Source organism: Fulvia fulva, chromosome 3 (genome assembly GCF_020509005.1).
Source record: "Fulvia fulva chromosome 3, complete sequence".
NCBI lineage: Eukaryota > Fungi > Ascomycota > Dothideomycetes > Mycosphaerellales > Mycosphaerellaceae > Fulvia > Fulvia fulva.
The window spans coordinates 2657043-2676538 of NC_063014.1; the positions used below are offsets into that span (position 1 = coordinate 2657043).

The 19496-nt window shown below is 51.8% G+C and overlaps 10 protein-coding genes across 10 annotated transcripts; 5 read left to right on the forward strand and 5 right to left on the reverse strand.

Moving 5' to 3' along the window:
• Positions 1–956: 956 nt before the first annotated feature.
• On the reverse strand, positions 957–1556 carry CLAFUR5_08190 (uncharacterized protein; the record flags this gene model as incomplete). Its single annotated transcript, XM_047907338.1, has 1 exon — positions 957–1556. One exon carries the CDS (start codon positions 1554–1556, stop codon positions 957–959), a length of 600 nt encoding a protein of 199 aa, XP_047759468.1.
• A 560-nt stretch (positions 1557–2116) lies between these two features.
• CLAFUR5_08191 (Dihydroxyacetone kinase 1) lies at positions 2117–3730 on the forward strand (the record flags this gene model as incomplete). The annotated part of the gene is made up of 2 exons (XM_047907339.1): positions 2117–2879; positions 2937–3730. The coding sequence occupies 2 exons, from the start codon at positions 2117–2119 to the stop codon at positions 3728–3730; spliced, it is 1557 nt and encodes a 518-aa protein (XP_047759281.1).
• Positions 3731–4820: 1090 nt separating this feature from the next.
• On the forward strand, positions 4821–5204 carry CLAFUR5_08192 (uncharacterized protein; the record flags this gene model as incomplete). Its single annotated transcript, XM_047907340.1, has 1 exon — positions 4821–5204. One exon carries the CDS (start codon positions 4821–4823, stop codon positions 5202–5204), a length of 384 nt encoding a protein of 127 aa, XP_047759286.1.
• Positions 5205–5514: 310 nt separating this feature from the next.
• On the reverse strand, positions 5515–6336 carry CLAFUR5_08193 (uncharacterized protein; the record flags this gene model as incomplete). The annotated part of the gene is made up of 3 exons (XM_047907341.1): positions 5515–5890; positions 5948–6226; positions 6284–6336. 3 exons carry the CDS (start codon positions 6334–6336, stop codon positions 5515–5517), a joined length of 708 nt encoding a protein of 235 aa, XP_047759290.1.
• A 1395-nt stretch (positions 6337–7731) lies between these two features.
• On the forward strand, positions 7732–8478 carry CLAFUR5_08194 (40S ribosomal protein S13; the record flags this gene model as incomplete). Its single annotated transcript, XM_047907342.1, has 4 exons — positions 7732–7933; positions 7997–8029; positions 8190–8236; positions 8305–8478. 4 exons carry the CDS (start codon positions 7732–7734, stop codon positions 8476–8478), a joined length of 456 nt encoding a protein of 151 aa, XP_047759124.1.
• Positions 8479–9149: 671 nt separating this feature from the next.
• Positions 9150–10887, forward strand: CLAFUR5_08195 (Dicarboxylic amino acid permease; the record flags this gene model as incomplete). The annotated part of the gene is made up of 2 exons (XM_047907343.1): positions 9150–9731; positions 9790–10887. 2 exons carry the CDS (start codon positions 9150–9152, stop codon positions 10885–10887), a joined length of 1680 nt encoding a protein of 559 aa, XP_047759455.1.
• A 236-nt stretch (positions 10888–11123) lies between these two features.
• Positions 11124–11798, reverse strand: CLAFUR5_08196 (uncharacterized protein; the record flags this gene model as incomplete). Its single annotated transcript, XM_047907344.1, has 1 exon — positions 11124–11798. The coding sequence occupies one exon, from the start codon at positions 11796–11798 to the stop codon at positions 11124–11126; it is 675 nt and encodes a 224-aa protein (XP_047759458.1).
• A 250-nt stretch (positions 11799–12048) lies between these two features.
• Positions 12049–12819, reverse strand: CLAFUR5_08197 (Putative triosephosphate isomerase; the record flags this gene model as incomplete). Its single annotated transcript, XM_047907345.1, has 1 exon — positions 12049–12819. One exon carries the CDS (start codon positions 12817–12819, stop codon positions 12049–12051), a length of 771 nt encoding a protein of 256 aa, XP_047759467.1.
• Positions 12820–13683: 864 nt separating this feature from the next.
• CLAFUR5_08198 (uncharacterized protein) lies at positions 13684–14671 on the reverse strand (the record flags this gene model as incomplete). Its single annotated transcript, XM_047907346.1, has 2 exons — positions 13684–14397; positions 14546–14671. The coding sequence occupies 2 exons, from the start codon at positions 14669–14671 to the stop codon at positions 13684–13686; spliced, it is 840 nt and encodes a 279-aa protein (XP_047759589.1).
• A 4428-nt stretch (positions 14672–19099) lies between these two features.
• Positions 19100–19262, forward strand: CLAFUR5_20248 (uncharacterized protein; the record flags this gene model as incomplete). The annotated part of the gene is made up of 2 exons (XM_059463084.1): positions 19100–19126; positions 19191–19262. 2 exons carry the CDS (start codon positions 19100–19102, stop codon positions 19260–19262), a joined length of 99 nt encoding a protein of 32 aa, XP_059318926.1.
• Between the last annotated feature and the right edge of the window lie 234 nt (positions 19263–19496).

The window sequence follows — 19496 nt, forward strand, 5'->3', positions numbered from 1 at the left end:
TGTGCGTAAGAGATGCTGCTGGAAAGAACCGGCCCGAAGTTTGCAGCTGCATAACGCTGTTGTCCGGCTTTTTCCAGACAGCAACGCCACACCTTCCCATCTGTTTCAATGCGTCATCTCCTAGCTCTGGCGCTTCGCAGGGATGTCTCAGTGCTGGCACACAGACGCTGCTCGATATGGCAATAAGGATCTCCGTCCGCGTATAGCCTGTGTCACCAAGCGATGCAACGCAAGCAGCACACCAACTTCTGTTCGGAATTGCGCTCGTGGCCGCCCTATCGCAGACGCTACAAAGACGCTCCGTACCACCATCACGGACAATCTAGGAGCCGGCAATGGCCCTTCACGCATCCTGTGTGCCAATTATCTCGGCGGCAAGCTCGAGAATTGCTATGTATGTCCAAGAATCGACGCTATCTGCCGGGTACATAGCCACGGGTGACCAACAAATCCATGTCCATGCTACGGCGCGCTTAGCGTAATGCTCGCAAGCATCCCAGTCCGACAATACACGAACATGCGAGGCCAGAACGTGCTGCCCGAGCGGGTGAGGAGCGGAATTGATGCAACGAACTGCTGCGAATACTGGAGACTGCGATTTGCAGCGTGCCAACGGCACAGCTACAACAGGCAGGTCCAACAGTCGGGGCCGAGCACCAAGACAAGTTCCATCACCGGGCTCGTCGTTGGCCTTGCTACAGCCTGACTCGTGCCGATGTCCTCCAGCGGCAAGCCAGAGTCAAGATGTCTTCGCTGACGAAATAGCCATGGTCGAGACTGAATCACTTGTTTGCATGACGGAAATGCAGGGTCTACAATGCCTACTGATGTTGACACTATTGGACTATAGCTCTCACTGAGCGTCACCGTGACTTCCGGCAAGCAGACGCGCATGACCTTCTTCTCATCCAACAACGCATCACTGATGAGCAGTGTCCACAAACAACCACGCCGCTTCAAGATTTCTGTCCCCATACGTATCCCTTGTCAACACCGTCTTCAGACTTCTGAAGTCCCTGCAGCTGTACGCTCAATTCCGGCTTCTTCGCTATCGTCTGCAACACCACGCAGTATCGCTCCGTCAGCTTTCCTAGCTTTTGCACGCTTTCCTCTGGAATGTCCGCTCCTTCTTGGAACTTCAGGTCAAACAAGAGACGGATGTCCTTGAAGCCGACTGGTGCTTCTCGGTCCACGCCCATAGTACCCTTGAAATCGAGATCACCCTCTGCTTTGACAACACCGGACTTGATCGGGATGTTCATCGCGGTTGCTACGGCCTTGAGTGTGACGCCTGCGCAGGCCACTAATGCCTCAAGCAACATATCACCGCTGCACAGCTCGCCCGAAATATCGAATCCCTCTCCGCCGGACTTTTCATGCAATCCTGCGATCTTTTGCTCGGCCTGCTTGACCTGCTTGCCGGTATCGAGCTTGCATGTTATGCTGCTGTCGTTGAGCGTACCGGAGGCTTTGAGCGTGATAATGGCGGAGCTCGGATCCTCTTTGTATTGGGACTTGAGGGGCGCCTGCTTGTCACGAAGTGCTTGCGAGGCCATGTTGGCTTGAGGACTGAGGCGAGTGTCGTACTTTGCGGACGTGCAACGAGGGTTTTTGTTTCGATGTTTGCAATTTGTTCTTGAACAGAACTGGTCGAGACATTTGAAATGCCCCGCTACCCCTCCAAGAGCCAGGCTCTCCTTATTACCGAGTTGTCTGTTCCTGCATCTGCACTCGCCGACGACCCGGATTCATTCTACTCAAGTTCTCCCATCCATCAGAAGCAGCAGAGCACGAAACTCTCAAAGTCACATCTGAGCCGTGGCACGAAACACCTCAGCCGTACGCAATCATGCCGTCGGCTTCGCTGTAGACTATCAAAGCCCGTTCAAGCTCTGGAATACCTCATTGGGAAATCCGACTTCGACATCATGTCTGAAGGATAGCTTTCCCCTCTCAAGCTTTCGAGCTCCTCCACATCAGCAGTGACAGTATACATAACATACCAGGACCACCAGTAAGTCTGCCTGGAAGGTCCATACTTTTCCTGTTGTCTTGCGCCCGTCCAAAATTCGGCCCAGCACACTACCATCGACTGACAGAACAGAGAGTCGTAGCAATGGCAGTAGTCGTAGAACAAACGATACCTTTCAACAAAGACACATTAGATCTCGAGAATGCGGCGCGGTGGAATGAGCTGTTTCCGCTCATACGCCCGACTGTCAAATCTATACAGACGGCGAAAGGGCAGAACATTCTAGTGGACATGGCCAAAGCAAAGGGAAAGCGCTATCTACACATAGTCGCTGCTGGCAGCGTGGGTAACTTCTCTTCGAAGCTGTTGGACGACAAGCATGTCACTGCGATCATCACGGAGAAGTCAGGCGCTGGCATCTTGACTGCGCAAGATCTGCCTCATGCCCTAACAACCGCGGGAATCGATGTTGGGCATGGTCTTGTGATGGTTCGTGCTGGTAAGGAGAGGAAGATCAACATGCACAGTCCGGATGTGATTGAAGTCGAGATGGCAGGGGAGCTGGAGCAAGATCATGTTCTACATCTGTTGGGTACCGCTACTGGAGGCACGAGGGCGAATCCGCATAATCTGGCAGAGCTGCTGAAGGTCTTCGTGAAGAATGCGAGTACGGCACATTCGAAGTTTCACACGGCGAAAGTGGAGGACAGACCTGCGGTACTGCATATCGAGGGAGCTGATGATTACGAGCAGGCAAAGCATGCTGTGCAGCGGGATTTGAAGTATGCGATGCGGGCACATGCGGCGCAAGAGGAGGACGTGGTGTACTCCGTGCATTTCTCAGATGTGAATGGACTGAGTAGGCTGGAGAACTACATTATAGCTGGGGAGATTGCAGAGTTCCTCGGTAAGCACAGTGAACCTCCTGACATGATCGGCAGACTCGATACTGAATCTCCTCCAGACACCCAAAATGTCAAATACGCTCTCTCCCACTCCACCATCCTCAACCACACCGAACTAGCTCGTGGCTTTTCTATCGCAATCTGCCCAATACCCGTCCACTTTCTCGAGCCTTCAGCAAAGCCCAAGCCGCACGAACCCACTGGCGCCACATCCTCGTCCGCCGCACCATCAACCAGAACTCTCTCCTCCTCGAAACCCAAGATCTCCTTCAACGACACCTCAATCCGCCATCGCGTCAAATCCGCCTGCAACGCAGTCATCAGCGAAGAACCCACAATAACCAAATACGACGAAATCGTCGGCGATGGCGACTGCGGCTACACCCTCCGCGATGGCGCCAAGAAAGTCCTATCCTTCATCGCCGACAAAGACCTGACTAACCTTCCCTCTGTCGTCGCCGATCTCGTGTCTCAACTTGAAATCGAGATGGGCGGGACCTCCGGTGCACTTTATTGTATCTACCTCACCGCGCTCGCGAACGCTCTCGCCACAGAGGAGAGCATAGCGGGTGCGGCGAAGGCGGCGTTGGGGGAGCTGTGTAAGTATACGAATGCGAGAGTGGGTGATCGGACTATGATGGATGCGTTGATGCCTTTTGTGGAGACGCTGGAGGGGAGTGGGGATGTGAAGAGGGCGATCGAGGAGGCGAGGAAGGGAGTTGATGGAACGGAGACGATGACGGCAAGTTTGGGGAGGAGCACGTATCTGGATGATGAGGCAATTAGGGGTGTGCCGGATCCGGGGGCTTATGGATTGTTGGTGCTGTTGGAGGGGTTGGGGAATGTGAACTGACAGAGGAACGCGATCAATTGCATGACCGCCTTGTGTTTGCAGCTTGAAGGTGCCAGCAGCTACCACATTGCAGATACGACATCGTAGTAATCTACGCAAGGATACATGCGTGTACGAAGCCTGTACGACTTGACCTCGGCATCGCAATCGTCATGACAATCTATCCCAGGCGCTTGTGTAACCACAAGATACAACAAGCGGCGAGGGTGGCTTGGCATGTCACACAGTGGCGAAAGCTGCCAGAAAGCAAAAAAGCACGACCTATGAAAGCAATCTGCTAGTAAGGAGGCAGTGCTAACTCTTCCCTCACTAGCCAGCGAGGGCGCGTAGCTTCCCCATAGGATATACGCAGTCGTGGACCACGTTGAATTGGAATGGCTGTGACGTTCCATCAGCATTTGTTGTGAGATCCTTGCCTCACAAACTCGCGCCATCCAACAGGCCTCATGTCGCCAGACTCCAACAAGACGTCGGGTGTACTCCAATCCGACCAAGGCCGACCACAAGCATGACGGAAACATGCCCATTCTTCCGCCTCCCACGAGAGCTACACAATCGCATATATGTCGAAACCAGAGGTCGAGATGCTCGAGCTTTCACTTCAGAGAGAGAGAAGGGTGCCATACACGGTACGACGCTGTACAATGTCGAAGCACTCGGTGTCCCCATTACGAACCTTCTTACTGGTTGGCAGGAGGTTCAGTGAAGGGTATGCAGAGGTAACCTACCACAGTACAACTCTCCGACTGTCTGGTGCTGAAAGCGACAGTAACCCTCGCCATGCTCTTGCGGACGTCCATCGCAAGGCTGCCGGATGAATCGACAGAGCTGCGTACCTCGTGATTGTGTGCGGTCACGCCGTCCCTCATGATCACAAAGTGAGCCGAGCCGCAGGCAGTCGCATTCACTGTTTGCTTGCATTGGCGTTTCGCGCTAGTGTTTCCCGCTATAGCACCGAGCCTATCTCTCCGTGCGTCAACTTCATTCCACAGTCACGCACCACTTTTGACACTCAACTCATCATCACCAACAACCTGCAGCGCAGTACGATGCTGTTTTGAACCGTGCGCGAGAGGACACGCTTCAAGGAATGAGCGAAGCGGAAGGCAGGGAAGCCGACGAGGATGGGAATGGAAGCGACGACGAAGATGAGGAGGATGAGGACGAGGACGAGGATAACGAAGATGAAGATAACGAAGATGAGGAAGACTTAACGAGAACGAGGGTCAGGATGATGAAGACGAAGACGAGGACGAGAGTCAGGACGATGAAGATGAAGGCGAGTACGATGTTTAACATGAACGGGGGAACCACAAGAGCGAGAGTGGTGGAAGTGAAGAGTGCGTTGAGAGCTGTGGTGATAAGTCGGAGGCTGAGGACGAAGAGAATCTCGACTAAGCTCCTAGCTCTACTTAAGACTATGAGGAGGAAATCGATGGAGGGTCATGGGAATATCAAGGCGTCATGGACATAGATTCTTCCAAGGATGAACAAGGATTGGCCAAGGCAGGTCACGAGAGTGATCACCCAGCTGGCAAATGAAGCAATTGCTCTAATACCGTTGCTTATAGTCTTGGAAGCTTGTGACTCTTGCTTCTGGCTGACCGAGATATGGCCATTGTCTGCCTACAGAGGCACCTCGCAGGAGTCGCAGGGTCTCAGAACGCAGCAAATGTAGTCTCTTCTACTTCTGCTGTGTAGTAGCTTCTAGACTTTGTATCATCGTGTACTCATCCTCTCTCCGTCTTTGATGGTTCGCGCTAGTGGGCAGTTCACGAGCAGCTTCAAAGCATAGCAAAAGTGGCAGCCAGAGCCAGGCCAGCAGCCAGCGCTCCAGCAAATCCCATCTTGCCCTTGGCACCGGCGGTCTGCGCATCGAACGGGCCACCGCCTTCAGCCCCACCGGCGCCCTGAGTGACGATGGCATGGCCCTCGCCCATGGTAGTGGTAGCGGTACTTAACTGGACAGTAGCCGATGAGGCGGAAATAGAGGTTGTGAGGGGCTGGGAAGTGGTTGGTGCCGCAGTCGCACACGCGGTGAAGGCTGTACCGTCAGAGGTCCATGTGCTGACACCGGCCATGACAGCGCCGTGCTCGCCGCACTGACACTTGACGTCGGCGGTGGGAAAGACAATGCCTTCGATGGTGCCGGCTGGGTAGCTGAGAGAGCACATGTTAAGTATGATATGGCGGTGGAACATTGATTGTGTGACTTACGTGGAGAGCGAACAGCCATCTGTGGAGAATTGGGTGGTGGACGGTGGAGCCATGGTATTGGTGGCGACGACGGCAAGCCTGAGGTGTGGCGGCTTAGGGGGAGGTGTAGCACCAGTGTCGAAGATGAGGCCAGAGGTAGTGGATTTGGTGGTTGCGCACTTCACGGCAGCCACGTAATCCTCGGCGGGATACGTGTATAGACCGACCATGCTTGAACCACACAGACACCTTACATCGGCAGTCGAAAAGACGATGTTGCCAACGGTAGTGGGCGGGTATCTGCAGGAGTTTATCAGATTCGGTCTAATGTCCTCGGCTGCTAGGAGCATAGCTTACGTGGTAAGGGAACAATCATCGGTGATGGTGTTGTAGGTGATGGAGGGACTCATGGTGTCGGTGTTGTAGGTGTTGTATTGGATGTGGTGATTGGATGGAGGCGGTGTAAGTGGTGTGGTTGTTGGAAAGGGATGTGTTGTTTTGCAGCAGGTCCTGAGAAAGAGAGAACGTCTTAAGTAGGGCTTCGCTGCGTGCTTCGAGCGACGTTTCTGCTTGTGATGCATGTACGCATGACAGTTCAACCGTGAGGAGCGGTACTCCATCTTGTGACCCTGTGAAGTCCATGTTATCGACTCGTGAAGCAGCGAGACTTGGCCGTAGACCTGGGTACTTCAGGAGTATGAACTTCCTTGGCAAGCATTCGCTGAGTCGAACGCATGAAGCGCAGTAGCTCTCATGTGCTACATGCTCTCACCAATCCTTCCATGCCCCTGGGCTCGTGTATCGGTCCCGATGGTGCCAATGCCGCATCGTGCATCACTTACTTCGAGTGGTTTCATGCCACTGAGGTAGAATCCCAGGAGCCACCACTGATCTGGATTGTAGCGAGGTAGCGCTTCTCGATATATCGACTAGCCAAGACGTGCTCGCGCCATAGACAGCTATCAGGGTTCAGTCTGGAAGACCTCCGCAGCCATATCACGCCCTTCGATCGTCAAGATCGATTCCTGGATTCCATTCAACTGGCAGCTTCTAATCGAGCCGGAGTCGATTCAAGCTTCAATGGCGTGCCTCTGCTAACACGAGCCGGCTGAGTCTCGTCAGCTGCTTTGGAAGAAGTAGGAGAATTCAGGGTATTACAGGCTTGAGAGCCCAATGCTGCGTAGCACGTAGCTGATCAAGACCTGGGGGCTGTCAATGATGTATAGTGTAAGAACTTGACCTCGGCTGGAGCTGGACACGCTCGAGACATATCGTACCCGCGAAGCAAATTAGCCAACTGCCTGTGGAGAATGTTCATTCGGCTGCTTCGTATAGGTTTGTTGCGAAGGCATTGCCAGCAATGCGTATGGGTTTACACGAATTTTTCAAACGTTCCTCGAGGCCATTCCGTCTGTACATCGGCTCCTGGCTCGGGAAAAGCACCAATATGTTGCTGCTCAAACTGTTTTGCGTTCGCTTTTGGCATAAGGTGGCGAAGAGGGCAGCCGCGGCGCCAACGCCGACAACAGTCAGGAATATGCAGCCCTGACTTCATTCGGCATGTCAATATGCTGATGTTGATTGTACGGGGGAAGTGGTCGCCGGTAGAGGATGGGGAATGGAGCTGCAGTTCGAGCCAAGCTTTGACCTCTACACAAAACTAGCCTAGCGCCGGTTCATCCTCGGCCCACAGCGCATCTCGAATTCGAACGCGGAAGGAGCGTTTTGGTCGAAGTTCTTCTCCTTTGCCAGCGCAACGACAAGCAGCACTTCTTTCGACATCTCCCCCGACCAACACCGCCAAAATGGGTCGTCTTCACTCCAACGGAAAGGGCATCTCTTCGAGCGCCATCCCATACTCGCGCGCTCCACCGGCCTGGCTCAAGACCACGCCGGACCAGGTCGTCGACCAGATCTGCAAGCTCGCAAAGAAGGGTGCCGCCCCATCGCAGATTGGTGTTGTCCTCCGTGACAGCCACGGTGTCGCTCAGGTCAAGGTCGTCACTGGTATGTCAATTGCAGGATGAGAGGAGATGTCGTGTCAACACCACTAACACAAATCTCGCACAGGTAACAAGATCCTCCGTATCCTGAAGTCCAACGGTATGCCTACCTCGCAACTCGTCCAGCCTGTGTGAAAGGAGAACATGAAGAAGTCTGCATTGTCAGACTTGCAAAAGGTGGACCATATGCACTGCTGCAGAATCTGCGCATGCACATAATTACGCCTCTGCTTGGTCACAGACTGACAGAGTGATGATAGGCCTCGCCCCAGAGATCCCAGAGGACCTCTACATGCTCATCAAGAAGGTATGATACAGCCAAAAGTCAGCAGTTGCTGCATCGCAATATGTGCGTGCTGACATTCATCTGCCAAGGCTGTGGCCGTCCGCAAGCACCTCGAGCGCAACCGCAAGGACAAGGACAGCAAGTTCCGCCTGATTCTCATCGAGTCCCGTATCCACCGTCTCTCCCGCTACTACAAGACCGTCGGTGCCCTGCCACCAACTTGGAGATACGAGAGCGCCACTGCCAGCACCCTTGTCGCATAAGCGTGTGCACACGGCTTCGATGAAGGATATGAACTGGTTGTGGTTGGGTTGTTGCATCTACGGATAGGAAGCATGGCGTCCGGAGGGAACAAAAGCACCAGTATGTGCGCCTTCGCTACGGCGTTGGCAGAAGAGATCACGATGGCTCGCCTGTAGTCATGAATCAACCAAATCTACGCGCGACGCAACCAGTAGATGCTCTCTCGTTCCCGCATGCTCCAATTCAACCCAGATACATGTCTTCGGCAACGCGCATTCTGTTCTCTCTTCTCACAGAAGGCGGTCACTCTGACTAGTCTTCTCAAGTCATCCCCTGCAACTTCACTTCGTCAATCTCGCATCTAGCTTCTTCTTCTTCTCTGCCTTTGCAGCATTGAAACAAACAGTCTTGTCCCTCATTCCGTGTCGCGATCTCGTCTTCAAGATCTGCCAAGAACGGCAGTCGCACGCGAGATCAGCCGAAGCTATAGACTTCGTGCCGGAGATAGAGCTATCTCAACAGCACGCCATCTTTACATTTCATGTCGGCACCATGGCTGTCGTAAGCTTTCAGATATCTCTTGACTTGTTACAATAATGCTTAATGAAGATGCCAACCCACGATGACACGAGTTGACGACATTTAACGACAAGAACTATAACCGCAGATCAACAGCATCGCCACCATCACGATGGTCCTCGATACAGAAGAGAATACACCCACCATCAGCAACGGCAAGAATGGCGGTTTCATCTCAATCGCACCAGACTACAACACTTTCACCAACGTCGCCTCCTCAAGCAGACACGACACATCCACCGACTTCGTCACCCACGCCGAAGACACCCAACTCCAACGCGGCCTGCACCAACGCCACATCTCCCTCATCGCCATCGCCGGCGCAATCGGCACGGGTCTCTTCCTCGGTCTTGGCTCCAGTATCCAGACCGCCGGTCCTCTCGGCGCCCTGTTAGGCTACGCCATCGTCGGCCTGATCGTCTGCGCTGTCCAGTTTGCCCTTGGGGAGGTCACGGCTTTGTTGCCCGTGACGGGCAGTTTTGTGAGACATGCGGAGTTTTTGGTCGATCCGGCGATGGGGTTTGCGATTGGGTGGAATATTGTTTATGGGAATTGGTTGAGTGTGCCGGCGGAGATAAGTGCGATTTGTGTGTTGTTTCAGTATTGGACGGATTTGAATAGTAGTGTTTGGATTTGCTTGGTTATTGGGATGACGTTCGTGGTGGGGATTAGTTTGGTGAGGGTTTATGGTGAGGTGAGTTGGTCTACGAGGTGGCGGGGTGGATGGTAACGATGCTGATGAAGCTTGGAAGGTTGAGTTCTGGTTTGCGTTGCTGAAGATTGTGTTTATCATCTTCTTGATCATTCTCGGGCTGGTGATCAACCTCGGAGGAGTTCCTGGAGTCCCTCGCCTTGGATTCCATTACTGGAAGGATCCTGGGCCATTCGTGGAGTACATTTCTACAGGCTCATGGGGCAAGCTCCTCGGCTTCTGGACGTGTATGAGCTCCGCGGTGTTCTCCTTTGCTGGAACAGAATCTGTGGCTATGGCGGCTGCTGAGACTAGAAACCCACGACAGGTTATTCCTCGGGCTTGCAAACGGGTATTTGCTCGCGTCTTCCTGTTTTACATCCTTTCGGTGCTGGTAGTCGGGATGCTGGTCTCGAGCGACGACCCGCGCCTTGCTGATCAGTCCGGTACTGCAGCACAGTCCCCTTTCGTTATTGCGGCTTCAGCGGCCGGCATCAAAGCCATCCCATCTGTGGTCAATGCAGTGGTCATTACTTCGGCGTGGTCTTCTTCCAACCAGGCTCTGCTCTCCGGAACTCGTGTCCTCTACGCCCTAGCTTTAAAGAAGCAAGCACCCAGCATCTTGCTGCGTACCACCTCCTGGGGTGTGCCGTATGTCTGCGTGATCGTGCAGACAACATTCATGTTCCTAGCATTCATGTCGCTGTCCGATGGCGCTCTGACAGTCTTCTACTGGTTTGTGGATCTTACAGCTTGCGGTGTGCTGATCAGCTGGATCTCGATTCTCATCAACCACCAACGCCTGATCCTTGCCATGAAGAAGCAGGCTATACCCATGTCAGCACTACCTTGGCACAACGGGTGGACGACTTTCTCGACACCGGCGGCGTTGGTCATGTGTGTGGTCATTCTTTTCACGGCGGGCTTCAGCACTTTTACGAAAGGCAATTGGTCAACAAGTGGCTTTGTTTCGAGTTACCTGGACATACCGCTGGTCTTGACGGCTTTCGTACTATGGAAAGTGTTCAAGAAGACACGATTCGTGAAGCTTGAGGAGATGCCACTACAAGATGCCCTTGGTGAGATCGAGCGCAAGCCAGAGATGCCGGAACCTGCGAAGAAGGGGTGGCAGAAGGTGATTGGTCTGCTATGGGACTGAGTAAGAGCTGGTGGGTATGTCACAAGCTCTCTTATCCACCCAGCGAAGGCATTGACTTTCTGCGCATTTATTGGACTCCTCCAGGTCTAGCAAATTTTTCGGTCAATCTGCTCTGAAGAAACGACCCATGGACAAGGCTCGGAGTTCTGGACATTCCCGACTCGCCAAAATGATGTCGTACATGACGCTATCGTCTATTAGCATGGTTCTCATTCTGCACACCTCGAGGGACTTACTCAGCCTCCGTATGCTCGAGGCACAGTTCGCAGCATACCACACTGCCAGCAATACTCCTCAGACTCGCGGTACGAGAGCTTGCTGAAGAGCAGATGCTCAGTACAATGGTTCTCGAGCTTCGCCACAAACTCCGTCAGCTGGCCCCTGTATTGCGAAGCCAATTGACGAGGAACGCAGATACACTTCGCCTGCAAGATACCGCTGGACTCGACCTCGATGTTGCCATCCTCGATGTGAATCATGAATGTGCCCCAGCGTCGCAGATCGCCACATGCGAAGTCGTATGGAAGATGCGAGATGACCAGCTTGACATGCCTCACTGTGCCGTCCCGCTGCTGCTTGTCCAACATCACTGCTCGAGCTTCTGCGTCCCTGAGCCATCTTGACATCTCCTCGAACTTGTTGGGCATCTTGGGATGTGTGCGGACAGATCCATAGGCGATGAAGGTGTTGTTGCCGTAGTATACCGGCATAACCTCGTGGTAGAACTGGCGGCATGTGCGAGCGAGTGGAGGAGGCGCCGGAGTCACGACGCATTTGCCGCCGGAGAACTTTTTCGAGACCAGTATCGAGCCGTCTTTGATGACTGCGAGGGCGAAGATGCGGTTGCGGAGCTCGTTTGGCAGTTGTTGTAGTCGGCAGGGTGTAGGAGGCGACGAGGTTGTTTGACCCATGTTGATGACTTTGCACTTCGCGTTGACAAACGTGGAGACGGAAGGTGTGAGATGAAGAGAGCAGAAGTGGTTTTACTCGCCTCTAGGCGTTAGTCGGCGGGACTCAGCCGAGCACGTGGCCGGGAGTGAATGCAGATGGCACAGCATCGAGCGGGCAAAGCATCGCGCTGACGTACCACAAACACTCACTCGCGTTCACTCAAGAGCCCAGCTTTGATCAGCGCTACGACTTGTACTGCATATCGTCGTCTCATGTCTTCATCTCTTGTATGACTTTCTCCAAGTTCTTCACATCATGCGCGAATCGTCCCAAAAAGCACCCATCCACACCCTCCTTCAGATTCTCGAAAGTGCCTGGCCCAGCTGAGCCACCGTACAGTATCCTCGTCCTCCCCTTCCTATCCGCGCACAGTGCTCTGAGATTTTGTGTAACAGCCACAACATGATCGGCTCCCGCAGGCTCAGCAGCACCGATAGCCCATACAGGCTCATACGCCAGAATCACCTCCGCATCATCCGGTATCTGCGATAGTGCAGCCTCTATCTGCGGCTTGCATTCACTCACAGCAATTCCCACAGCCTGTGACGCGACCTCTCCCTTCTTCTTCTCACCAATGCACACAAGCGGGATCATGCCATTCCTCACAATCGCAGCTGCCTTCTTCGCGACATCTTCGTCCGTCTCTCCAAACAGCTTTCGCCGCTCTGCGTGACCGATCTCTACTACCTTCACGCCTGCTTGGCTCAGCGTTAAAGGGCTGACCTCACCAGTGAAGGCTCCTCTGGCCTCGTGCCAAGTGTCCTGTGCTCCTAGTATGACATTCGTGCCAGCCAAGCGTTCTTTTGCTGAGAGAAGAGTGACGAAGTCTGGTATGACGAAGAAGTCGACATTCGCTGCGTCGGCGGCTGATGAGAGCTCTGCTACCGATTCGATGTAGCGGAGTGTGGAGGGGAGGTCGAAGTACATCTTGAGGGAGGTGCCTACGATGCGCTTCTCGCGCTTAGAAGGGAGGGGTGGCATCTTGCTATGGTTGAAGAATGATCAGTGGTGATGATATGTACTCACGAACACTCAATGCATACGATGTTAGCTACTTATGGGCCATGGCAGTGGCATCTCGTGTCGAGCTTGCAGTGGAGGTTCCCACTGCGCGTACACAAGATCCACGGCATGCTCGATCGGGACTTCCGGGCTTCCATTGGACTTCATCGCTTGACACCAACCACAACACCAGCTGTTAGGGAGAACAACGACGATTCCATGACACCCTTGACGACTGTGGACTGCATCTGCCATCAGTGACTAAGTTCCAGGGAGTACATACAGTTGCGGTGGAGCTAGCAGTGTCTCGCAGCTGCTTGCTCGTTTTATACGCACGACAATGCGCACGACAGCAAGCCCCTATAGGGTCGGACTGAGAGAGACTGCTAGCTCTGCTGCGACTGTATAGCCCCTGCGATCTCTCTTCAATACAATGTACTAACTCTCTAGCGTTTTAGCACCAGGATCATGGGACTTTGCCCGAATCGGCCATGCTGAGCATTGTGATCTCCTACCACGCTATGGTACAACAAAGGAACGCAAGTTTTGTCCTAGTAGAACATCCGTCAAAGGAGTCCGTGTGCATGGTCTGGATTTCATCCTCAACATCAGATCTGGGTCCCGCGTCAACCGAGGGAAAAATTCACTTTCGCATCCCATTACCGCGTCCGAGGGTCGCATAGTTTAGGCGTTGCCGCTGTCGACCAATGTCGATATTTGTGAGCATCTTACATGGTCGCCTTGGGCTCTCGAACGCAACGACCCTTTCTAGACCAATAGAACAGCTAACACGCTTTCGAATAGTAGTGGACTGCCGGTCTGCAATGCTCCTCAGCCTCTCCTTCAAGCGTGCTCGATCTCAGCCAACGCTTTCCACCTGTCCCTTTCAAGTCCTCTGTTCAGCCTCGAGCGGATCGAGCAGCTGCTGAAGCTTATCCTCAGTAAACTCGAACCAGTTTGCGAAATTGGTCCAATTTCGATAATCCCTGCGGCTTCGTGATGTTTGACGAACCCACCACACTGGAAACAGTGACCGCAAGATGTGCTCTCGAATGCCAGAAACACCGAAACATCGGGATCTCTCGGCATATCACGGTCAAGAAGCAAAGCCCTGTGACGCTGGCTGAAATACGTCGCCTCCAGCTGCGCAGCAACATGCTCAGGGGAGTCGAGTCTGATCTCGACGTGCAGTTCAAAATGAACGTGTGATGTATTGCGCACGAGGTCGAAGCTGAGGTCGATCTTTGTGGATGTCTTTGCCAGTCGTCGAAGTGGACCCTCTATGGTCGGCCACTGCTCTCTGGGCCGCATCATGTCGACTCGTCCGATGTCAATCTCGAGTCGAGGTGGCTCGTTCCAAGTGATGTACTGCTTCACGAATCGGTCTAGTGCGCTCCTCAACTGGACGGCTCCCGTTCCAAAGCTTGTGTTGATTGCAGGTGCCAGAACTCGCAGCGTACTTCGGCCGTAGAAGTAACTGGTGTACTCATGCTTAAGTTGCTTGCAGGTCTTCGCGAGATTCAACACATTGCGATCGCTGGAAAGCACTGAACTGACCTACAAACAGAAGTGTGTTAGCCATATTCGAGGACCATGTGGCAGTTCTTAGACTATGGTTGACCGTGTGAGATACGCGCTGCGTGACGCGCTCCATTCACACCATATCCTCAGACACTGCTCGACACCTTCCCCTTCAGGAACGTACCAGGTCGATGACGAAGGTCTGCGGAGTCCCTTCGCTAACGTCCTCGTAGATATGGTTGCGCAGCTCTGCTGGTAAGTTGAGGAGGTGGCATTTCACAGAGTCGACGTGGGGTTTGGTGCTCTGCATGTCGGTGGTACTCGAATCGGTGGCTGTGACTGTAGGTGTGGCTGTGAGAGTGTTGAGAGTGAGATGCGGAGTGTTTTGCAGAAAGAGAATAAAGTGAATGAGAGGTATCCAGGGTCTTCAAGTTGACACCACTTGTTTGCGCTGACTCCATTACTGACGAAGCTTACTCGCTATAGAGATCACATGCCCTATTGATAACTCATGCGTACTCGCGACAGACGTGCCAGGACTCGACAGGAATATCAGCGCGGAGATTGATCTCGTATCAGTCTCGTCAAACCCTGTCCATTAAGCCGAGGTCTCGACTTTCGTCTTTGGTCCCAGGGAGATACATAGCTTAAGGCCTACAGCGATCATCTAGGTGTTGGGCTGACCGGCCAAGAAAGATTGTACCGAGCTTCGATTACTTCCGGCTACTAGATTGTAGGCAAATGCAGATCCTCGAAACACTACCTTGATACTCTGCTAGATCATGAAAGGCAAGCATCATAGTACCGTGTCATAGTCGCGGGCTATGTACAGTACAGACCGCTCAATCGTGTCTCGTCAGGAGACTCAGAAGACGAAGTGCATCGCGTCATCTATAAGCCTTCTTGGTAGCCACATCGAGCATCATCCTCCGTCGAGGTACTCAAACCCCGACTCTCATCACTAAAGAGCGAAAGTAATCCATGGCGGCAGGCTCTAGATGACACGCTTCTACTTGGTGCTACTAGAGATCGACCCGTAGGCGTCGTAGAAGTAGGGAAGAGCTACGTCCGATTCGGAAGTACGCGCTCTATCGTATCGAGGGGTCTACTTAGGTCGAGCATACTGTCGTTAGGCTAGACAGCTCCGAAAGCGTCGAACGAGGGTAGGTAGGAGCCCACTATATTGTACTATATCCACCCTCGTCTCCTAGAGGAATGATAGCGAGTATCATCCTCTATCTACGTCCTCAAACTTAACCCCTCATCACTATACTAATGACTCCCTTCGCCTACTCTATTACCGTGTTTAAGCCGCCGCGACTATAGTTCTAGCTTACGATTCTAGTGTTCGGCTAGGCATCTAGAATACTAAGTAACTACTATAGCTCCACCTCCGTTAGCTTAACCTAGTACTCGAATCGAGTCCTAGTAGGTTAACTAATGCTCTAGAGCAGACCGCGGGATCCCTAACGGACCTACTAGATAGGAAAGAGCGATTATAGTACGTACTATTCGAACGTTAGGAACGCTTTAATAGACTAGAGGCGTACTCGGTCGGTCTTATAATCTTAATAGAAATATGCTACGTCTAGCTATACGGCGGTAGACTTAGGGCTATCTAGTCTAATCTTAACGTGCTATCGGTAGTCGAGGTCGAATCTTAGATCTACTTCCGTATTCGTCTTTAATAATCGTCGAACCGCGCTTTTAATAGTCGGCTACTACTCTCGATTTCGATATTAGTTTAGGTCGACCTGTCTAACGTAAATCTCGACCCGGTGTGGCTTATTTTGGATAATGTTCTAGGCTATAAAGCTATTTAGTACCTACTTTAGTTTAGCCCGGCTTACTATTACCGAGCCTACCTCGAGTACCGGCGCTAGGACTCGTACTACTTTCTCGCTATAGAAGTAGCTACTGTACTCGTTTTTTAGCTACTTATAAGTCTTAGCAAAATTAACGCGTTACGGTCGCTAGAGCGGCTTAGATAGACTAGGTCGATAATATAGATCTCCGGGTATCCGCTAGTAACGTACGCGTAGATATAGTTACGTAACTCTACTAGTAGCTCTAATAGATAATACTTCGAGGTGTCGATATCGGCGTCGACGTTAGTGCTCTCTATGTTTCGTAGGTTATATCTATAAGAAGAAGCGTTTTAGTTATACTCGAGAACTACGTAGTAGTGTCTTAGACTATAGTAGACCGCGTAAGATATATACTATACGACGCGCTTATTATACAACATAGTCTTAGGCACCCCTCGATGTTAGGTACCTTTTAGAAACGTACCTAGTAGTAGGTTTAGTAGAGTATAGGAGGTGAGGTAGAAAGTATCTTATAGGCGAGAAGAGTATTAGTATAAGAAGTAAAGTGTCGTGATTTAGCGTTTAGCGTTAGTTATTATTCAACGTGATCTGTATATAATAGAGAGTTTTTACGTGTTTTTGGCTATAATAAGTAAAGACTTAGGAATAGGACTCGCTAAGAAACTATATATATCTACTACTATTTTATATAACTAGCCGACTATTATAGGTTATTCGAGATTATACTCTTATTACTAACCCTAGTCTTTAGCTACCTAAGAGTTCTCTCCTTACCGTTCAAGGCTCTAATAGCTACTATAGCGCTTGATCGCTTATCCTAAACTACCTCTTAACCTCTTTACCGTAGCGCTTCTTCCGTCTACCGTTAGCTTCCTAAGTAATCTACTAGACCGGACGGAGTGACTTTAAAATACACTCGACTATAAATAGGTATTTGCTAACGCGATCGTCTTCTTCCCCGTCGCCGCCTATGAGATAGGCCTTGTTCTAAGTGTTAAAGTATACTACCTATAGACGCGCCGTAACGTACTCTAGGTCTCTAGTTAGTAGGGAGATATATATATCGCTACCTCGACATCGCAGGGGCCTTCGACAACGTCTCACACCAAAGGCTAATACATATCCTACAGCAGAAAGGCATCCCCCAGTGGGCAACGTCGTTCGTCTTCTCCTTTCTCCAGGAACGGACGACATACCTAGTCCTAGGAAGGTACACGTCCGACCCGGTGAAGGCAGAGACTGGAATACCTCAGGGATCTACTCTCTCCCCTATCCTGTTTCTAATATTTATGTCGGATCTAATCCCCCTACTCACCTCTCCGCAAACCTCAGCATCGGGGTTCGTAGACGATACAAACATCCTAGCCTGGTCAGACTCGACAGAAGAGAACTGTCGCCTCCTTGAAGATAGGCACAAGAAATGCGAGGAGTGGGCAAAGAAGCATGGTGCCCGGTTCGCCCCTGAAAAGTACCAACTTATACACTTCAGTAAAGCGAGAACACACCATAATATGAAGGCGGCGGTAAGAATCCAAGGCTACGAGACCAAGCCATCAGCGGAGCTACGAGTACTAGGGATCTGGCTCGACCCGAAGCTAAGCTGGAATGTACAGATTAAGAAAGCCCAGAGTCGAGCGCAAGTCAATGAAGCCTCGATAAAGAGGCTTACGGCATCTACATGGGGAGCAACATTCGACAAGGCAAGAGTAATGTATAAGGCGATCGTCAGACCAGCTATGTTGTACGGGGCACAGATTTGGGGAACAGGAGGCGCAGGCAAGCCGATCCCGAAACGGATAGAGCAACCCCTAAACAGGACACAGGCAGGCAACCTACGTAGGGTACTAGGCGCATACAAGACAACGTCAACAAGCACGGTAGAAATGGAGACAGGAATACCACCAATCGGCCAGTACATCCGGGGAATGAGAATTCAATACGCGGCAAAGACGACAGGTTACCTAGCACAAACCACGATCCAGGAGGCAAAGAATAAGATAGAAAGCCGCTACCGGAGAGGGGCAGGATATAGGACAAGCCAAAAAGAGGATGACCTTACGACCTTTACGGCCGTACAGGCAAGCACCGAATGGCTAGCACGAAAGGAGGAGGAGCGTAGGACTCGCCAGGCCGGCGGGAGCAAGGCTAAGACCCAAAACCTAGCGGAACAGATAGCGAGCTGCCTATGGGAGCAGGACTGGAAAAGGAAGCCCCCTAAGACAACAGGCCCGATAGCGCTCCGAGCCTTCCAGAGACACAATTACCAGCTATATAGGGACCTGACAAGGGCCGAAGCAAGCATAGCGATCCAAATCAGGTCCGAACACATTGGATTAAGGGCCTACCTGTTCAGAAGACGCGCACTAGACATCTATAGCCCAGCCTGCCAGTGTGGCTACCCATCGCAAAACCCAGAACATATGCTACTACGATGCCCGCAGTGGGCGAGAGGCAGGGGAAATTGGAGGCACCAAGCGGGAAGGAGAGACTACAAGTCAATTATTAGGGACAAAGGCAACATTCGCCGAATCTCTCGGTGGATACTACAGCAGGGATACCTCCAGCAGTTTAGCCTCGCGAGCGAGACGGAGGAGTGGATAGACAAGAGGCGGAAGCGAGGGGGGTTGCAGATAGGGTAGTCATCAGGGCAGGCCCATGACACTAGCGTACCCCTAACAAGGGAAATTTAAGACGACAACGAGGAGGAAAAGACAGGCGGGAAGGAGGAGGGGTTTTCACCAACACGGTTTCCCCTCTATATATACAAAAACAAGATAGCATAGCTGCATAGGCCAAAGGGCACTACAACAGCTTAATGAAATATCTATCTATATATATCGCTAAGTGCTATCCTAAACGGCATATATAAGCTAGTAAAAAGTTCTTATATGTCTTGCTTAGCGTTCGAAATGATTCCTCGATATTACGCTACATTTGTACGAAATAGTATAGCGAGATCTAACCGACGTCGAGTTCGACCTCTTTTACTTTACGTAGTAGTATATAGTCCCGGACGAAGCGGTCAAGTGTCTTAGCTACCTTTACTACCTCTACCTCGGCGGATACGAGTAGGCGGCCGGAGATCTTAACGCGCCTACTACCGTAGAAATCGCTATCGAACTCCTATTTAACCTACTTATATGTATTAGTAATAGCGAATATATCGCTAAGGCTAGCTCCCGGGTCTATTAAGTCTACCTCGATGACTTCTAGAATGTATTTACCGACCTTTACGTATATATTATTCTAATTTCGCTAGGTAACTCTAATAGACGATATCTAGCGCTCGAGCTAGAAGTGGCGACT